The following is a 22103-nucleotide window of genomic DNA, read 5'->3' as shown; positions in this document are numbered from 1 at the left end:
GTTTGTGTTTCTTTTCTTTCTTTTCGTGTGTTTCTCTTCTTCTGTCCCCCTATAACCACTTCCTGTTCGCTGTGTTGTCATAATATACGAGATATGTTGAATGATCACAATGGGAGTAAGTCATACTCTCAATGTGAAACATTAAAACTGTTCAGACCAACCGGACACTTACACTTCCATTCTCCACGTCAAACAGCTGAACAGGACAGGTTTAAAAAAAAAAAAAAAAAAAAAAAGTAAAAAAATCGGTGTTCTGCCAATATGTGCTACATTGGCAAAACTACAAGAGGTCCATTTGACACCCAAAGTACTGCTGTGCACTTTCATCTGGTTTTGTTTAGATGCATACAGACAGAACATGCTACAGATGCCTTAAGAAAATACTTAAACGTCGTAATATCAAGCAAGGGTGATTTAAATATCCTACGTGACAAATGTAGTCAACAGATCAACAATCTGCTTTAAAGCTACCACAAAACACAATGCTAAAAAGTATGACAGGGAAACACATGCAAAAAGTATTTTGAGGCAATGAAAAGGTAATAAAAGACTCAATAAAAACACAAAGAGTAAGTACTCGCCGATGTGCGCATGTGTTACACGTCCCGCCGAATAGGAAGGAATTGCAGAACACCGGTAGTGTTCGTCTAGTGATGGTGACAAACTATGTCATCATCCCGAGTGTCCATTGCGCACATAAAACATGGCGTGCTCCGTAGATCAAGACATGTATTAAATATTATAGATTTATAAGTCAATAGCAGTATTTTATGTTTTTCTAATAACATATTTTAGTAAAAGAGCACAATTGTGGCTTATTAGAGCATACAAATCTTTAAGGCCGAGATTTCTTCTAAGTGTTAACAGTTTATTAAGCATTTATAATGATACCTTATAGACATGGTTAGGCTTAGGGTTAGCATGTGTGTTTCTATACATTAAGTAAAATGTTCAACATTTCATCTGTGGTGTTTCTTTGGTAAAGTACAGCACACAGAAAAGCTTATGGGTGGAACAATCTTGTGGTACAAAAGTTTGATATTTTAAATACCACAATAAAATTTCTGTATCTTGAACTTGTTCAACCTACAGTAGTTGCTGTTCTTCAAAGTTTAGTATATTAAAGTTCAGCTTGTTAGCAAACTATAAACACCTGATCTGTAAAGTGTGAGTTAGTTACTATATTAAGTATTAATTATGAGCTTATGCATGTTATTTGGACATTATTCTAAAGTTGCACTTATTCGTCATTTACTAATATTTAAGAAGTGAGTAGTAGTTGCAACTATAGAATAATGTCCCAATATCATAAATAAACTATGACTAAGTTATTAGTTAGTAAGTTACTAATAGCTTGTTAATGGTATATATTTTTAATTTATAAGATCTCGGTATTAATGATTGACATACAGTAAACAAGTCATTTATTCCATAAGGCATCATTATAAATGCTTAAAAAAACTGGTGTAAAAACACTTTACAAGTCAACAATAAATCATTTATTAATACTTTACTGATAATCTATTAAAACACTAGAACTACCAAGGGTGGATCAGTTGATACAAATCCCTTTTGTATCCAGAGAAGGGTCATCTGACCCTAATCAGCATATCTTTTGTGAGCATTGAGGTCCTCATAAGTCATTCCCATTCAAACTCGCAAAACCACAGGGTTGGATTGCTCCAATTAGCATCTTGAGTGTTTGCAGGGAAGAGGTGCCTTGGCTTTGTCAGACAGTGAACCGCTCAGGCAGGCAATCGGGCGAACAACCTTTTTACATCTTCCAAAGGCTGCAGTTTCCCTGCGGTATGTACTGTATACTGAAGCTTGTGTTTGCTGTGACAAAACAGTTGATTGAGCTGCTGTGGAAAGTTCTTTGGTCATTGTGTGCTTCTACATAATAAACTGTGGACCTTGACAACAGAATGTTGGACTTGTCATGACAAAGTAAAGGTGCTTGATGAGATTTGTCCCAGATGTTCTAACACTCAATTTTGTAAAATGTAGACAGTCTGGTTTAGCTACAGTTCTGGATACAAGTCGTAGTTTCATGCCACATGGCCCTCTCATCATTTTTACACTAACCCAGGAGTTAAGAAGTCTGGATTTGCAAATATTCAAGATGCTGATTGCAGCTATCCAGAGTGAAACCCCCCTTCACACCTAGGCTGCTTGATTGCTTGTTTGAGTGGTCTTTTGTTTGACAAAGTAGTCAGTTTGGTATTGGGGTCATTTGACTCCTTTCTGATATTTCTTTATAGCCCCCCAAAAAAACCAGGACTTCCAGAGTTAACTAGTTATAATGGATAGTTATTATAAAGTTTTCCCGTTATACTCTACTAATTATTAGAAATATATATCAGATTTCTTTCAATAAAGGGGGTTTCGGCATCAGACGTGCAAACGATGCAAGAAATGCTCCCAAGACAGGTAATTATGTTGTTTAGGATCAGTGTAAACCCCAGATGGTGCAATTTTATTTTTAGATCTTCAAAATGCAGTACAGCAACAATAGTTCCTTAATATGTTAAAGAACCATTCAAACAGCAAGATGCTAATACAGCACACACTTTTTTTTTTTTTTTTGTAATATGAGCTACCTCCTTAATATTTTAGCTTTTAAGGAGAAAAGTGTCTCGCTCCAATTTTCTAATTTTACACAATACCAAAGATGTTTCTGGTAAAATCTGCTTTGCATTTTTAGCTGACAGATGGCAACTTTCTTCGCAAACTAGAGGCAGTGCTTGTGATTGGTTGAAAGTTTTGCTTAGAGAAGAAAATATTAAAATCCAAGCAGCAGACATGCACTGAGTTAGACACTTTATGTCTTGCGTTGGCACCAGCCCATACACAGTGATATTAAATTATTAAAATACTTCTTTAAAATTGTTCTTTCTGAAAAAGTTTTCTGATTGCCTCCACTGAAACTGCCAGCTTCTTGTTCACTGAGATAAAGAGAATTTAAAAATTGAAAGGGTGACTGCAAAAAAACGTATATTACAATATATTTGCATTTGTTTTGTAGTGGCTATACACCAGCTAAAGAAACTTTGGTATTTCAGGTAAGCTGGAATAACACTTCTGTTGATTTCAATGGCGAAAGATAATCTGAAATCTGAGTGTTTTAACAAAAAAAAAAAAGAAAAAAAACAGCCCTTTTCAATGGGGGGGTTTTGTGAAAAGCAAGTTCATGTTGAATTATAAAGAATGTGAATTGCTTTAATCAAGTTAAACTTTGCAAAACTTTTCTATGTGTGTAGCTACCGTATTTAAAAAGATTTTTGCCGACTCGTATTAAAAGGTAGGTCTTCTATGATACAGGCACTTGGATGAACATGTAATGGAATATCAGATAGCTAAAAAATATAATGGAATTAGAATTAGATGCTCTTGAGTTTGCACATGATTCTGATAATATACTTCAGCTAAACTTCTATCATGCAGCCTGAAGTGTACCCTACCAAAAAGTAAAGGGTCAGCTTTATTTCGTGACGCCAAAACAAGTTCCATGTCTGTTTCCATTATTTCCCAAAGGAAAAATGCTTCAAAGAAATCTAAGGTTGGCCAGTGACCTGGAAGAGACGCTGAATTCATTTCTGTGTAAAAAGTAGACTAATAGATTATACGTCCTGCTTCGACCTTTGTGATTTTTCCAACACTAAGCTGCTTTGTGAAGTGAATGGCTCTCATTGTACAAGTATAAAAAAATAGTTACATCTCAGGATCAGTGGTTGCATCTTTGGATCGTAGGGTCACACTGACCGTCTCCTGAAACATATGTCAGATGTGTCTCACTAAAGTCCATCAGAAATAGACAATGGTGGAATGTAATGAAGTAAAAGTACTTCATAACTGTACTTAAGTGCATTTTTGTGTATCTGTACTTTACTTGGGTACGAATATGAAGTGGTACTTTTTACTTTTACTTCACTACATTTTACAAGAAATATCAGTACTTTTTGCTTCACTACTTTTCAAAATGTGGCCTGCCCTACACATGAGTTTTGTTTGTTTTATTTTTTTCTAGTTGTGAATTGGTAATTTCGTTTTCATGTTTCCGGCGCAATAAATAGGCCCTGTATATATACAGTGGGGCAAATAAGTATTTAGTCAACCACTAATTGTGCAAGTTCTCCCACTTGAAAATATTAGAGAGGCCTGTAATTGTCAACATGGGTAAACCTCAACCATGAGAGACAAAATGTGGAAAAAAACCCAGAAAATCACAGTTTGATTTTTAAAGAATTTATTTGCAAATCATAGTGGAAAATAAGTTTTTGGTCTATGCCAAAAGTTCATCTCAATACTCTGTTATGTACCCTTTTTTGGCAATAATGGAGGCCAAACATTTTCTGTAACTCTTCACAAGCTTTTCACACACTGTTGCTGGTATTTTGGCACATTCCTCCATGCAGATCTCCTCTAGAGCAGTGATGTTTTGGGGCTGTTGTTGGGCAACACAGACTTTCAACTCCTTCCTCACCCCGTGGCGTCAAAATGATAACAAGAACGGTGAGCAAAAATCCCAGAACCACACGGGGGGACCTAGTGAATGACCTACAGAGAGCTGGGACCACAGTAACAAAGGCTACTATCAGTAACACAATACGCCGCCAGGGACTCAAATCCTGCACTGCCAGACGTGTCCCCCTGCTGAAGAAAGTACACGTCCAGGCCCGTCTGCGGTTCGCTAGAGAGCATTTGGATGATTCAGAAGAGGACTGGGAGAATGTGTTATGGTCAGATGAAACCAAAATAGAACTTTTTGGTAGAAACACAGGTTTTCTTGTTTGGAGGAAAAAGACTACTGAATTGCACCATACCCACTGTGAAGCATGGCGGTGGAAACATCATGCTTTGGGGCTGTTTTTCTGCAAAGGGACCAGGAAGACTGATCTGTGTAAAGGAAAGAATGAATAGGGCCATGTATCGAGAGATTTTGAGTGAAAATCTCCTTCCATCAGCAAGGGCATTGAAGATGAGACATGGTTGGGTCTTTCAGCATGACAATGATACCGAACACACAGACAGGGCAACAAAGGAGTGGCTTCGTAAGAAACATTTCAAGGTCCTGGAGTGGCCTAGCCAGTCTCCAGATCTCAACCCCATAGAAAATCTGCAGAGGGAGTTGAAAGTCAGTGGTGCCCAACGACAGCCTTAAAACATCACTGCTCTAGAAGAGATCTGCATGGAGGAATGGGCCAAAATACCAGCAACAGTGTGTGAAAAGCTTGTGAAGAGTTACAGAAAACGTTTGGCCTCTGTTATTGCCAACAAAGGGTGCATAACAAAGTATTGAGATGAAATTTTTGAACTGACCAAATACTTATTTTCCACCATGATTTTCAGATAACTTATTTAAAAAGCAAACAATGTGATTTTCTGTTTTTTTTCCCACATTCTGTTTCTCATGGTTGAGGTTTACCCATGTTGAAAATTACAAGCCTCTCTAATATTTTTAAGTGGGAGAACTTGCACAATTAGTGGTTGACTAAATACTTATTTGCCCCATTGTATGTAGATAAGATCATGTTTCAAAGCAAATACTGCATACAGGCAAGCAATTAATTAGTCATATTAAAAATATTTTGTCTTATTAAGGGGTTTCAAAAAGAAAAGTGGGAGACAGAATGTTTTCCTGCCGAGCACAGAGGCACTCTGACAAAAAAAGTTGGAATGCCCAAGAATTACAAAGTCATTACTCAATGAAGCAGGTTGAGGAGTATGCAAAATATAAGTGAAACGAGAGAGGAGACAGTCATTAGTTTTGTTTTTGTTCTGGAAAAGGGTTAAAATGCTAAATTGTTATGAATAAGTATTGAGAAGTATTGAATTAGTTTTACTTTTTGGATTTTTTTCTCCAGTGGAAATTGAATTTGAGAACCCTGCTTTAAATACAATGTTCCAGAGTGCCAACTATTCCAAGGCCAAGCCATACAGATTCTGGATTATCAAATGCAACATCTATAGAAGATAAATGCTTCAAATAAATGTCTTCTCAGACGTTGAATTCCTGTCTTTTGATAGGAAAAGCGTTGTCCTCGCCACATTATATAAAAACATAATAAGAAGCTTATTTTTCTAATTTCCAAAATGTAAAAAAAAAAAAAAAAAAAAAAAAAAAAAAAGTTTTCTCATAATCAACAACCCCATTATATTTCTTCTAAATGTACACATGTTGTCCAAAAGCAAAAAACACAACTAAGGTTATCCAGAATTGGTAAGACACCAGTGTTGTCTATCAACATCTTCAACACCAATAATCAATGCCCTTCATTCTACTTCTGGCATTCAGAATTATAAAACATTTCATCAGTCAGTTCAATTAAAAGCAAATTAATTTGCTGTACACAAGAATGGTTTTCGTCAATGGCACAAAGCCATCTGACAGTTTGTTTCTAAAATTTGTGCCTCAAGACAGATATTTGTCATTTATGAAATAAATGATTATTAGAACAGGACAGAAATCCATTAAGCGCTACAATGTGTGCTTGTTGGAGATTACCAACCGGCTCTTACCTTGACACTCAATGTAAGAGGAATTCAAATTAGTTTGGAGTTGTTTTGAAATTTTCTTTTAAATAAGGCTCTGTATACATAATTGCCCAAATGAAAGTAGGAAGGACAGTAACAAATACATTAATTGGAGGGAATTTCCAATCCACCATGAGGCTGTAAAGCTAATTTTGGAAATCAAGTTTAGATCTAAACAACTGGCACACTAGAGCTGGTATTCAGCTGATATTTGATATGATTTATTCCATTCTTCTTGTCATCTTCTATTCTGTATGGTGCATTATGCATCTCAAATCAAATATATTACATTACATTTGAATACTATTTTACAATGGTCATCCTATTAGTACAGTGGTACCTCTACAGGGCTTCAGACTCGCATTTTTTACTACGAGCACAGTAGCCCCAACTTAAAATTTTAGGGGCGCAAGCAGAAGATCTAGGGGCGCACACTGTAAATCGACATGGGAAGTTTTCGTCTAATTTTCACTGTTTAACTGATAAATCCTCTCATAGTAAATGCATAAAATGACAAATTTATTAATCTATATTTCATTCTCGATCAATTATGAAATCAACCAATATACTGCTTCGAAAGTAGGTTAACATGAGAATTTTTTATTGAAGACCAAGCTGTAACATGGATGCGGATTGGCCCATTCGTGACAAAAAATATTTTTCGCGTTTAATGGGCACCAGAACCCGCCGCGATAAGTGAAAAACAGTGAAGTTGCGCGCAACCCCCCCACCCCCCGCCAAAAGGAAAAAAAAAAAAAAATGTGTGGGATGTGCTGCTTTGAATTCAATTTTTGTGTGTGTGTATTCAATGTATTTATTCAGATTTAGCATTGGAAAGAGATACATACTGTATAAGACATTTTTTTCACTTTTTTCCCAAAGTGTATAATTTAAAAAAATGTATATACATATATATATATATATATATATATATATATATATATATATATATATATATATATATATATATATATATATATATATATATATATATATATATATTTAAAAAAAAAATTTTTTTACATTTTTTTCAAGCACTTCCAATGCAATAATTACAATAAGTTTGAAACATGTTACTGTCCCACTGAATTATTTCTAAACAAGAACAAGATAGTAGTAGAAAAATGCTTGGCTTTATGAAATGCATCACTGAGTGAGTCTATTCAAATTTGCTCAGAGCTGCTCATATACACACAATGAGTTGCCACAGCAACTGTTTAACAAGTTAAACTATGATTGACACATGCGGCACTTCAGAAGTTAGTGAGTGACTCTAGCAATATCAAACACAGTCATCTGTCACTCATCGTTAACTTTAATAAACATCTCCAGTGCACGTGCACTACCTGACTGAGGAACAAAGAGCAGGGAGACGGAGGAGCGAGAGGGAGACAGCATGATCGGAACAGGACAGCTTTTTTTTTTTTCAATTGAAAAAAAATCTGCAATGGACTGAGGGTGCGAAGTTTGAAGCGCAAAGTAGCGAGGGATTACTGTACTGTATATGTGAAAAAGAAGCAGAATCTAAAGATAGTCATAGGTTTAAGTAAATGTGTCATTTGAACCTTGCTTTGTCAGCCAGGTGGACTCTGCAAGGCACTAATCCCGAAAAATTAATTTTCTCCCTTTTTTCGCCAGACTTTTTCCCTCTGTCGGCCTCCTTTGAAACAATGCTGGTGGGTTTGTTGGAAAGAAAGAAGTCATTTATTATTCTTTTCGCCATAGTTCACCTGTGCTTAAGTGCTGTCAAGTTTCCCCGCTACCCCTAATTATAACCTGCTCCACACATTGCCCACCTCCACCTTCTTTTTCTTTTGTTGTATTTTCCTTGGCAAACCAGCTTGTTACATTATAGCCAGTTAGTGGATATCACCGTGAAGGAGTTTGTCAGCAACAACAACAACAACAACAAAAAAATAAATAAAATAAATAATAAAAAAAATAAACCTGCAATGTTGCACATGTACGAGTAGATTAAACAAATATTAGTACTGGCTCTAATTTTAGTCGCAAAATGAGACCATTTAGTCGCAGTCTGAAGCTCTGTTCTCCGTACGAGTTTAATTCGTTCCAGCACCTGGTTTGTAAGCCAAAATGGTCGTACAGTATGTCGAGTGAGATTTTCCCATGAAAATACATTGTAATTCGAGTAATTCGTTCCACAGCCCAAAACCTGTGTTAAATCCTTAATACTGCAGGTACAATTGCTAATAGCGGTTACACATAGCAAAGCAAATGACTTATAAATACAAATTGTAATAATAATAATAAATGGAAACTTTAAAAAGTGTTTTTATTTTCACCTTAACTTTGAGAAACTGGCGATCAGAAGTGGGAGACGGTGGGGGCATGCGGATAAGGTGAGACGTGTTCCGTCGAATTTAACAAATGCATTAAATAAGACACACGTCAAACCCAAAAATTATGAACAACGAAGAAATAACAGAAACATTTTTATTGTCACCTTAACTTACTGGCAAACAGAGGAGACAGCGGGTGGTGTAGGTAGGTAGTAGAAGGGGGAGTAAGCAGCATTGGCTAGCCAGTTCACTCACACGCACACCACGCTCATAATTTTCTATCATTTCCTTCTTAATTTCAATGGTAAGCGTCACCTTTTTCCTTTTTTCACCACCTGCACTAACCGTCTTGGGACCCATGTTGATTTCTCTCACAAGAAAATCTGCCATGCGTCCGTCTTGCGAGAAAGCAATGAACTTGTGACACTGTTGTAAATCGTCACATTTCGGGCATCTAGTCATATGTCGAGTCAATTTTTACGTCGGATGTCGAAAGGATTGTATGTGGAGGTACCACTGTATTAAGAGTTCGCCATCTTACACTCTACAATCTTACACTTAAGAGCAGTAGTTCTTAACCTGGGTTCAATTGAGCCCCAGGGGTTTGGTGAGTAAATCTAATGGGTTCAGTGAAGGTAAAGAAATGCAGAGATCTATTTTTGTACACTGATTAAATCTAGGCATAGTGGCTTTTTAGACTAGGTTTTGGACTGGTTTGCTCCCAATTTACAGGCTTAATCCCTTTCTTTTAACTGCTAGTCCTCTTACTGATGGGAGCAGGAACTGGTTTGCTCAGTGGAAGGTTGACTCACACTTGGTATGGGGGATTACAACTAGGCATGTGCCGGTATGAGATTTTGACGGTATGGTAACCTTGAGCAAAAATACCGCGGTTTCACGGTATCACGGTATTGCAATTATAGCTCCAAAATGTGTTATTTTGAGATGTATGGGTTAAACAAATCTTTTTTCGGTTGAAAATGATTTTTAAAAATTTTCCAAAACATATTTGCAAATTAATCCAAGAATATAATGTTAAAATAAATAAATACATTAACAAAAAAATAACTATTTTATATAAAATTGAAATGAATAGCACTTATAGACTAGCCATAGCTCAGGTTACTCAAGATTAGAGCAAGAACAAAAATTATTGCTATAAAAAAGTAAAAACACTTCTAAATAAAACTAACAAATATAAACTGTACGACTTTTTTATTGTTTTTTTTTTTTTTTTTTTTTTGGTGGGGGGGGGGGGCTCAAGTGAAGTTTCACCATTTTTAGCCATTGTGTCAACTCCAGTCTAAATGGTGTTATACTTATATAGCGCTTTTCCACCTTTCAAGGCGCTCAAAGCGCTTTACACTATCTCACTATTCACCTACTGGTGACACAGCACCAGGAGCAACATGGGGTTCAGTATCTTGCTCAAGGATACTTAGGCGAGTTCATCAGGGCGAAGAATCGAACCCACAACCTCTGGGTTGGGGGACAACTACTCTACCACTGAGCCACGCCACCCCAGTCTACATGTCATGCCTTTGTGTTAAAAAGACAAAAAGTATTGATCATTTATTCAGTTAGTTAAAAATGTATAAGTTAGTCAAAATGTAAATATTGTTATGTAAAGGTTTCATCTTAAAAAAAAAAAAAAAAAAAAAAAAAAAACATTGGAAGTGAGACCTCTCCTTGTCCAGCGAACGTGGATTTGTGCTTAGGGCAAGATCAAGATCATCTGTTGCAATTAGCGATCTTTGATGCTATTCTTTTTCCCTTCATTCAAGCTTGTTTCTCAGCGACTGAGATTTATAACCTTGACGAAGCTGCTCTCCCAGCTAAGACTAGGCTAACATTCATCTTTGTAAGATTTAAATTAATTTGTATTTTGAATTTGAAAAATGGAAAAAGGAAGAGGTTTGTTTTATTTTCAGCGAACTTTTTCATAGCATTCATGGATATAACTTCCTCACATTCTGTTGTTTTTGTGCTAATGAAGCTATTCACACGCGTTAAAAACACTAAAAGTATACATTTTGTATATTTCAGTTCCCATGATCTGAGACCCCCATAAATTCAAGAAAAGAAAAGACTTGTGTTTGGAGTGTTTCTTTTTTGGTTCGCTAGCTGTCCAGCAGAATAGCGTCACTGACACAAGAAGGAAGGGTGAGCGCTACTGCTCCAAGACATTTCTGGCTGCATTTTTGTGACATGTAAAATAGCGAATACCGTACGGAAAATTTAAGGGGTTTGGAAACCGTGACATTTTCAAACCACGGTAAACCTTGAAACCGGTAACTGGCACATGTCTTATTAGAACAGACCACAGTGTGGTCTCAAATTTTGACCTGTTTATAAAACAAGCTGTCAAAATGAGAAAACATTTAAACAGGGAGATGCCAAATTATTATATATATATTGGTTTTGAATTTGAAAAAAATAGCTTTATTACCTAATTCTGAAGGGTTCGGTGAATCCGCATGTGAAACTTGTGTGGTTTGGTAACTTTAGCAAGGTTATGAACCACTGCCTTAGAGCCTTAATTAAACTGCTGCGTGATCAAGTTGATAAAATTATAGTACAAGACTATTTTCACGCTTGTCTAGTTGTGTTGTGTTGAAACCAAATGTTTGAGCTTTTAATTTCCTAGAGTTGTTATTTGGTAAAGTGTGCCAGAGATGTGATTGAGGAATGTTAACTCTGGTGTGGAAGGGATCACTACAGCTGAAGTGTGAACACAACATAGAGAAAGGTCACAGTCACGGTTACGTTTACAGGATAACGTTGACGTAAAAATGAGAAGGTGCTGGAATCCTCGCATCAGCGTGTTGATTTGTGGGACGCTTTTGGTGACATCCTAACTGATAAGTTATTTATGATGAGAAAATAGTGCCATAAAAATAAACATATTCAACAATGTTCCCTCTAAGCTGCGTGGCGTGGGCAATTGCGCACTGCTTGCACATACTCAGCGCACAATAAAATCCATGCAGCGCACAAAAATAAAATTCAACAGAAACAATTGTAGCATCACTAGGACTACTGTCGGTGCCACAGTGATGTGTCAGACCAACATTCCTATTAGTTTGTCCGATATGGCAACGAGACACTCCTACTGGTGCGTTCCATACGGCAAAAAAAGCAACACTCCCATTGGTGGGTTACTACACCACCATTGTATATAGTTGTGAGGTGAATGACGTGGGTGGGTGCGGAGAAAAAAAAAAGTCTGTGCTGATTTACTGAAGCAACATCCCACTGCCAATTTTTGCAAGTGTTGCAGTATTAATTAAAGAGGCGATATAATCTAGTTAATTAGACCAACAAAATTGTTTTCTGTACCATTTTGCAATGTAACCTAATGAGCAACAGTTGTCTAGCCAATAATGCGATAAAGTTCACTTCACTTACGCTACACAGTCAATCATAGCATTGACAATGTTGGGCATATTTGCCCTGCCCATACGCGGTGTGCAGGTTAACTAGCTAACGTTAAGAGACACAAATGCTAACCCCTATCATGGCGAAAGTAACGGGCAACGATACTACACCCATCAAGCCAAAGTAAAAAAAAAAGCAGTTCTTTTAAGATGGAATGGCTGTCAGAGTATGTGCAAATAGAAAAACAAGCGGTGAAACTGAGTGAGATTTTTTCTTTTTTTTTTAACCTGTCCTGTAAAGCTGCTTTGACATGGAGAATAGGAATCTTGAATGTCCTTATTGTCTGAACAGTTTTATTGTGGGAGTTTGATATACAGTAGTCTTATCGTGGTTGTTCATAATGTTTTATTCATAAACTCACCCATGCCACAACTGGACCTTACCCAGGCCAAAGCAGGACTCTTCCTTATAACATAGTACACTCATGAACAATGAGATTTTTGTCTTTTACATTTTAAGCTTTCAACGGGTGTGATACTGGTGTGTGGCCACAGCGTAAACATCTGATGTTGCTCACAGTGGTCCTCAATGTCCTCAGGGAGCTTGTGTGTTTGCTCAGACATGTGAAAATTAGAGGTAACAATGGTATGCAACTTAGCAGACAGCTTTTGTTTAGAAAAAAAAAAACAGGTATTACAAAACACATTGCCACAATTGCAGTCCAATCAGATTCTGCCATTTTACATACCCCCCTACAACCTAGGAATAAAAATAACAGTGTGAAAACTAAGAAAAGAGGACCAAATGTAAGCATCCTCCAATTTTTTTTTGTACATTAGTCTGACAAGTTGACCTGCCGACACGGACAAAAGCACAGTCAAAAATGGAATCCAGCGTCATCAAAGACCTGGATCGTCGCTACTAACAGCTTCACACCTCAAGCTGTGAGAATTCTAAACACTCCTGCCCCCTAACTGAACCATACTGTGTGATTTCTGGCATTGTACATTTTTGGTTGCTGTTGATTTTTCACCCCCAGTCCAGAAATCAGTACTTGCAATGTTTGCACTAAGTAGATTATATCTGATTTTTTTTTGGTGTATGGTTTTCTATTTGAAATAAAAGAACATTCAAATTATTCCTGACCATGAACAAGCACCCGAACGAACGACTGTAGACACCGCAATCACAAGTCCGATGCTGCTACGAGATGACTCATCTATCATATTATTGTGGGTTGGAGTGGGCGGGGGTTGAAGGGTGGAAGGTGTGCTTTAAGAACCGCAGTCAAGCTATTTTGAGTTTCCTTGATAATCTTCAAGGAAATGACGCTGCCTTATCAGTTCCAGCTCCATGCAGAAACAAATGTCATTAAACCATTTTGCTGCTTGTGGGGTGCCTTATAGTTAGATGAAATGGTAAAATCATAAATATGATAATGACAAAAAAAAAAAACACGCACATTCATATATTAACTCGAAAGAAAACATTTGATTAAGAGTGACTAAAATGTTCATACGATGTGAGACATATTCCTATAAATACAACACATTTCCTGCCATTTCAACAACAAATAAGTAAAAAAACATTCAAGAATCTGCGGCTAACACTACCTGGACAAGGGGCAGTGTTATTGCAAACCCTTGATTCTCTTAAAGGGCCGCTGCAGTGTGTTCCATATGGTGAGACACATGTTCTTGTTCGCACCTGCGACCCTTGACCGCATGTTACAGAGCAAGAGCTCCACTGGGACCACTCCTCTGCACCTGATTCACCTGTATGGGAGAAGGGTGACACTAGTTAAACGCAGCAATATGGTTTTGGGGGTATGACTAAGGTTGGGCAAAGTGGGCAGTAAAATGAGGAAAGGCCAAAGTTATCCAGAAAAGAGGCGTTATCTTCAAGATTTAAAAGGACCCAACCGAGGGTTTTACTCTACACGTATCATTTTTTTGGATGATCTTTAAATATCGACTTAATTGTTAGAGCAATTAACTTACAAGCAGATCAATTGACAAAGTCAGAACGTATTCATAAAGATCACAGAAATGAAGGTATATAACATTTAACACGAAACATGGTTGTATTCTAACTCCCTTTCATTTCATCGCTATAGATTTTTCAAGCATTTCAGTGAAACAAAAACATGTTCAAAAAGCACGGTAGAAAATTACCATGAATAAAACAAACATGGTGACATGCGAGGATGATGACATCTGAAGAAACAAAATGGAAACGGATGAGAGTTAGTATCGACTTCTGAACAATGGATAGCCCTGCACTGCAGCAGAACTGTGATTTCCTCGACAGAACTGCAATTTCTGCTCTCGTCATTACTAATTTGAAGATTAAATGCCCTTTGTTGTACTAAAACTGACGGTTCTCTATTTTTATTTATTTATTTCTTTGAAAGGAAAAAAGTGCAAATGTGTTTTGTGTTGCAGTTATCTTTTTCTGCTAACAGTGGGATTTTCTTTTGTTTATATTCGAAGAGAGCAGGTATTTTTAAACCGATCGTTATACAGGTGTTAAGAAGTGGTAGAATTAAAATTGTTGTGAAAAAACATACAGTACAGGCCAAAAATTTAGACACACCTTCTCATTTGTGCGTTTTCTTTATTTTCACAACTACCTAAAGTATAAATTCTCACTGAAGGTAATAAAACTATGACTGATGTGGAATTATGTACTTAGCAAAAAACGTGTATAATACTCTAGTATCTTTTTGCACACTCTGGCTATTCACCTCCATTTGTGTTGCACTGAATGAGGTATGTCCAAACTTTTGGCCTGTACCGTATAATCTCAATGGTCTTTGTAGGACCAAAAAAAAGTAAAATAGAATAAAACCCACAAAAATCCAATATGATGAGGCAGCATTTAAATCACCAACACCATTATATAAGAAAAAAAAGCCAAAATTATTTGGAGTAAAATTCTTTTTTCCCACCTCTACCTTTTCAGTACTTCGAAGGCAAGTGAATGCTTTGAGCAGAGCACAATACACTTCAAAGCAGCTCCTTACTACATAGCATAAGCAATAAATCAATACAGCCAATTAGGAACTCAGATCAGAACTCTGTCACTAAATTTAGGAATTATAAGATAGACCGGAAGGTGGATCAATTTGTTAAATGAGGCAGCACAGGGAGTGTAAATAATGTGAGAATGAAAACCAAAAAAAGGCACCACGAAACACCTCGACAGGGATGCAACATACCTACAGCATGTATTACATGGAGAAGTGTTCATGAGTGGACGTTATTTCAGGGAGATGGTAGGTTGCAAATTAAAATGGTTATGAACGATGTAAACAGAACAAGAAATGGCAAACATTTCCCCTCAATCAAACAACAAACAAAAATATTGAAAGGAAACAACCCACTATAACACGAAATACGATTTAAAATATACATACACCGTATTTTCCACACTATAAAGGGCATCATCGTATAAGGTGCACCTTCAATGAATGGCCTATTTTAAAACTGTTTTCATATATAGGGCGCACCACATTTTAAGGCTCAGTAGTAGTAGTTGTTGGGGTTAAGTTATGCATCCACTAGATGAAGCTGCACTAAAGGGAATATCATGCCATGATTAACTAATATTGATCCATATATAGAGCACATCGGATTATAAGGCACACTATCGGCTTTTGAGAAAATCGAAGGCTTTTAGGTGCACCTTATAGTGCGGAAAATACAGTATATTAAATCAACTTAAATTAGAAAAATAACATGAGAATGACCTCAAAGTCTTGCTTTGTCATTGCTTTATTTGGATTAAAATATACGCAATTTACTTAAAGCACTGAATTGTTATGCTTTAATGCTATATTATTATGACTGCTTTTTTTTTCTTGAATATCAATTTCAATTTAATTAATTATGTAGTCTTTAAACAAAAACCACTGTGCCTTAGTTTTAAATGAATATTCTGCATGTGCAATGCTTGAGTAAACCTCCACTCGAAAATATAATGAACTGTGCTACCATTTTATTATGTTCAGTGTTGAAAGTAAATTCTAAATAAATGAAAGATGTGCCTTTTTATTTCTTACGTTGAGAATGATTTGGGGAAAAAAAAAAAATAATGCAAAACATTTCCACTCAAGAAGGTGCAGTACAAGAGAGAGCATGCATGATGAAATTAAGTTTAGTTAAGAAAATAAAATAGGGAAATATAACTATTATATTACCAGTTTGTGCCATAAATTTAGCAGATTCAGCTTGCTCCTGCAGGGCCTTTGTGTCATGAACTGATCTTGGCCGCTGACTTTTTACTGTATGCTCTCCGATCATTCCATATTCTATGAGACAAAATAGAGGTTGATGTGAAAGCTAGGCTTAGACAACAAAACTTATTACATATTCTTGGTCAGGATGTTGGGAACAAACGCAGTACATGGCTCGAAACAAAGACCACACATGTTTGTATTTTATCTGTCCTTCACTCTAGGGCATAGAACAATGCAACAATTTTAAGCGTGAGATCAAATTATTAATTGAGCTTGTAAGCAGAGTGTCGACACATAACAAACATGCAAATTAACTCACATCGCTTTTTCTTGACGGCCACGTCAATCAAACAGCAACCCTCCCTCCCGCTCTCCCGCGTACCCAGAAAAAGAAAAGGAAACCAAAATGAAAGTAAAATGTGTAAGCTGTAAGAAAGCCACAGAGGAGGGGGTCATGGACATAACATGCGATTGATCCACAGTTTCCTCTATTGTTTCATTTAACTGCTGCATCTTTGACTCAGGCCAAATGACAGTCAATGTCTTGTTTTGAGATGCGTACTTGGCAATGCGAGCTCACTCTGTCTTAAGCACAGGGACAAAGTGCTATGGCAACGCTAGCAAAAGTCTTGGTGTATCCAACCACGACTTGAAATAGTTCCATTAACAGTCGTCCTTCTTGCAATTGAGGAAAATGACCATAAAGTTCAAAACAACTTTTGACTCTGTGATCCTAGTGAAGTGATTTCATCATTCTCAAATGCAGAGCAAGTGATGGATAACAAAATGGAATACAAGTCAAACAATCACATTGCTTATATTAGTAAATCAGGCAATCAAAAGCACCAGTCATTAGAAAGGGAAGAAGTTTCGTGTAAACCAATAAACAGCCTACTTCCTTCAAGTGTAGAGGTTCCTCAACTGCACGTGTTCTAATGACTGCCTCAATTGAAATCATCCAAGGATTGGAATATGTTAATAAATTGCAATATCAATAATGTGTTCATTTTGATGTATAATCACCTGCCATTTTAGGCATGACAGTTCACCCCAGAAAAATAGGGAACTTTCAGTTTTTGTCGACTTTAGCGACGCAGGTGGACAAAAGCGGTAGTGTTTGGCCTTAAGGAAGACTGCATTTCCCACGAGGACCAGCGCACAGTGTCATAAAATCCTGATCTTCTGGTCGCCTGCAGTTGGATTGAACGACATTTCTGTTTCTAGCGGCTATGTGAAGGATGAATGGTGATGAGGTAATGAATTCAATTGTGGCTAAACAATATCATACGACATTGTTGAAAATAATGATTGATTTTTTTTACCGTATTCCTCCACCCCACCATCATTTATTCAAACAAATTGTAGTAACGTGCCCATTTATATCCTCAGTAACGGTAAGTCCTTTACAAATATGGGAAAATTAATAACAGTGGTACCGCTACATACGAAGTAAATTCGTTCCAGGACCTTGTTTGTATGTCGAAATGGTCATATCGTAGGATTTTCCCATAAGAATACATTGTAATTTCATTAATTCGTTCCACAAACCGAAAACCTACACTAAAGCCTTAATAAATACTGCTGGTATTATTACAACTGGATATTACACATAGCGAAACAAATGAATTATCAATAAACATTGGAATAATATTATAATAATAACAAATAAAAAAATAATAATAATGATAATGGGGGTCCGCGATGTGCCGTGCAGGTTGGGGGGCTGCGGCTGTTGCTCGTGGGCCAGGTGGGTGGGCGTGGGGGGGGGGGGGGGGGCGTCTCCTTATCCCATCCCTGAAGGCTGTTTGATGGGGGCCCGTGGGGGACCACCCTGGATCCCTGGGGGATGACGATGGCCCCTTTGCTGGGCTATGGGAGGAGGGATGGGCTGCACTGGCTCACCTGACCCCCCCACCCCCCGGATTCGATGGGGAAGGGCCATGGCCCTGGGGTGGCACCCACGCAGCATCTCCACTCGTCTGCGGGACTATCACATGTTAGATGGGACTCAGGCATGACTAGGTGAAATTAGACACACTCAAGTGGAAAACCTCAGTGTCAGGATTAGTGATGAGACAGCATAGAATACGATACCAACATACTTACACTCGCAAAGGATTCACACAAATACTGCGTTCTAGATCACATGGCTGATTTATGTACACTTCACCCCTCCCAATCGATTATCTCTCAGACAAATACCTCCCACCTCCACCCTTTCCTTGGTTATCAGGGCCCCACATGGTGTCAACCGGAAATACACTTCGATAATGATAGCAACAACATATTCATAGTTAGAGTAGGCGGTTAAAGTATTTCTTGTTGTTCCTTGTGCTTCTTCTGTCTCTCTCTCGCCCTCTTTTCTTCTGTTCCCCCATAACCCCTTCCTGTTCACTGCTTTCTCCTAATAAACGAGCTGCGTTGAATGATCACAATAGATGTAATTCATACTCCCATGTGATATATTAAAACTGTTCAGATCAATCGGATACTCAGATCTCCATTCTCCGTGTCAAGCCGCTGAACAGGACAGGTTAAAAAAAAAAAAAAATAATAATAATAATAATTCCTGTAATAATGCAACAAATCGGGTTCTAATGTGGCGGACGCTTTTGGCTGTACTTGAACGCACCGCGTGGTTGACGTACGGTTCTATTTTCCTTTCTCTTTTCATGTTTTGTTGCTGGCGTCAACCGCAGCGGAGAGTAGGCGTGTTGTGTTGCACAAGTTGATGGAACAAATGATTAGAAACCTGACGAAGCTGGTGATTTATTTGGTGATGTTACCACAGTAATAATAGTCACCTTAACTTAGAAAGACTGGCAAACGGAGGTCGTAGGAGGCTCGTCGAGATCGACATTCTACGGCCGCATTGTTGAGCCAGTTCACGGATGCACACACCTTGCTCAAAATTTTCTGTCATTTCCATCTTCATTTCAATGGTAAGCCTCACCTTTTCCTTTTTTCCCCACCTACACTAACCTTCTTGGAACCAGTGTTGATTTCTCTCACAAGAAAATCCACCGTGCGTCCGTCTTCCGACAAAACAAAGAAACTGTGGCGCTGTCATAAATTGTCGTATTTCGAGCATGTCGTCGGATTTAGAAACAAATTGCGAGTCAAATTTTACGTCGGATGTCGAAAAGATCGTGTGTCGAAGCGATCGTATGTTGAGGTACCACTCTAACGCTGTTAAAAAGGCTGTTATACTCTAACGCCATTATTAACAACACTGCCTGCCACTCTCCTCAAAGTTAATTAGTGCCGGTGAAAGCAATACAGACACCCTCAGGCCATCACAATTGTGTCATTCAACTAGTTGTCATCACAAATGATATGAAAATATTTATAAAGACTCAAAAGTTCCCTAGCATTGCCTTAAGTGATCCGGAAAATGTCTACGGTAATTAGTCATGAGGGCTATTGTGTGGGTTTTATTGAATCATGTAACTCAGTGTCCCCGACCTTTTTTGCACAAAGGACCACTGTGACGTGGGCCTTTTTTTCATGGACCGGCAATGTGTGGCAGAAAATAACAGCAGTTATAAAATAACGGCACTAACAACGAACATTAAGTGCGGGAAAAATGTAACTCACCATACACTGAATCAACCTTTTTAACAGTGGCCTCTCCTAAAACTTGTTGTCAAATATCCTTGTTTGCAGGCATAATGAGTTCTTCTCCAATCGTGAAAGGTTTCTTGGCTATAGTGACACGGTTCACCACGAGGTATGATGCTCTCAGTGCATTCTCTTTTCGTTAGCTAGCTTTTAGCCACATATTATGCAGAATGGAATTGGTTGTAGGCTCCTCTTCTGGCTCAGCAGGTGGCCTTTTCCCTGTAAAAAAGCTGTCCAAAGATGTCGCTGCCCACAGCACACAACCAACAACAGCTAACGCTAATGTATACATTGACTGACACTGGGCTGCAAACACTTCAGTAATGGCGGCCAGCCACCAAAGGGCGATTTTTAGAAATCTATATCTGGGGGATAAGATTGGTGTGTCAAAAGCCACAGGCCAGATTGCGGTCAATAACAAATTATTTATTATTTCTCTGGGAGCAAATGCGCAACGGACCGGTACCGGTACCCGTCCCTGGCCCGTTGGTTGGGGATCACTGATGTAAGTTACTAGTGGACGAGCAAGTTTCAATACGGATGCATTCATGGCATGCTTCACAAAACTAACGTTAGCTCCTAACGTTAGCTCCTACCAACACGTTCACCATCTGTCGTGAGCACAGGATTTTTTTTTTTTTCTGTGTTTTAGGTTATGAGTGCACAAATCCTGTACAAATATTGTTGAAGCTTTTGTTTGCTAAACATCATTCCCTTACAGTACACCCGCGGTCAAGCGTTCTGAGACGTCACATGCAGTAGGATGACAAAGTGTCTAAAAAGCTTTGACTGTGGTGTAATGTTCATGAGTGCTAGTGTCTTTGTTAAATGATTCACTGATTTTGCAGATTACTCAACACTAACAACTTGAGTCTTACTGAAATATAAACATTATACAGTGTTTTCAGGTTAAGACATGCCTTAACGGGAAAATATTGCCTCTTGTTACCAATGAAATTTCAGGATAAGAAAAGTTAGGGTTAGGTGAGTATGGCTGGTACTCGCAGCTCCCAGAGTTTACTGAACGTAACATACTTATAGATGCTCTGCAATTGGCTATTGTGTAAAATTCCTGGTATCCAATTGGCTAAGAGGGACCTCTACCATATGTATGTATATGTTTGTATCCCAGTGTCCTCTTCATTCGCCCCTCGTGTTCCGACAGCTTTGCAACTTTTATTCCTTATTCTTGTTTTTTTACATTATGCACAACTCTGATTTTGTTTATTGTGCAATAACCTAATTGTTTAATGTATTTGTTACATGTTTTGATGAATTTTTATGCATTATACAAGATTTATGTCTGAATTTGGGGGGCTTTTAACAGATTAGGGTATTTACATGGAAAACACGTCTCTACATACAGAATTTTCAGGTTACGAAATGACTTCCAGAACCAATTAATTTTGTGAGTAGAGGTACCACTGTACAACTAAAAACATTTCAGACAAATACAGTGTTTTTAACAGTATTTCTTCTTTTGCATTACCGCCATATTTGTCAAAATGTTTTCCCCTCTTTTGATTCCAAGATGCTTGAGATTTTAGGGAACAATAAAAAATGCAACAAGAAAAGCAGTAAATCGTAATTCTATTGAGATATTAATTCAAGTGGTTAGAGAACAGATTACGATCATTTGTCAGAAGCAGGTACAAATGGGTTGCTTCAACTACTTTAGAGGGCAGAAAGCAGATTGAGAGCCATTGTAATGTTATGTTTGAGACAACATGAGTTTCAATTTAGGAGCGCTATTCAGAACTATTAAATGTCTCGAATTGAAGTCAAAAGTCATGCATCTTCATTCCAGATTACCGAGGAATCAAATTGTTGGCATCCATCAAGCAGAAGTTTTGATCAATATATAAATATCTCTTAGCTGTTTTATTTCTTCAGATAAAATGAATTATTCACTTCTACAGGCCTGTATATAAAATGGCATGCATCAGATTTTTGGGACTAAGGATTAATGTAAATGTGTGTCCTATCAATATTCAGGATCATACAAAATGGAAATGTCAGTTATACAAAGC

At 37.6% G+C, this 22103-nt stretch overlaps 1 protein-coding gene across 10 annotated transcripts in view; it reads right to left on the bottom strand.

The window, feature by feature from the left end:
* The window catches only part of adgrb3 (adhesion G protein-coupled receptor B3), a 304460-nt gene that overhangs the window by 151643 nt on the left and 130714 nt on the right, over positions 1–22103 (bottom strand). For 7 of the 10 annotated variants that reach the window (XM_057847941.1, XM_057847943.1, XM_057847936.1 and 4 more), the window contains exons 3-4: positions 16414–16524; positions 13826–13987 (exon numbers count right to left, since the gene is read on the bottom strand). The exons of 2 other annotated variants lie outside the window; for them this stretch is intronic. In XM_057847941.1, coding sequence (XP_057703924.1) covers positions 13826–13987; positions 16414–16524 — 273 coding nt within the window. The remainder of the gene's footprint in view (positions 1–13825; positions 13988–16413; positions 16525–22103) is intronic. One more of the 10 variants, XM_057847942.1, reaches the window with a different exon arrangement.

The sequence above is a fragment of the Corythoichthys intestinalis genome, chromosome 10, assembly GCF_030265065.1.
Source record: "Corythoichthys intestinalis isolate RoL2023-P3 chromosome 10, ASM3026506v1, whole genome shotgun sequence".
Taxonomy (NCBI): domain Eukaryota; kingdom Metazoa; phylum Chordata; class Actinopteri; order Syngnathiformes; family Syngnathidae; genus Corythoichthys; species Corythoichthys intestinalis.
Note: the sequence above shows the minus strand (reverse complement) of the source record. Positions and strands in the feature narration are given on the sequence as shown.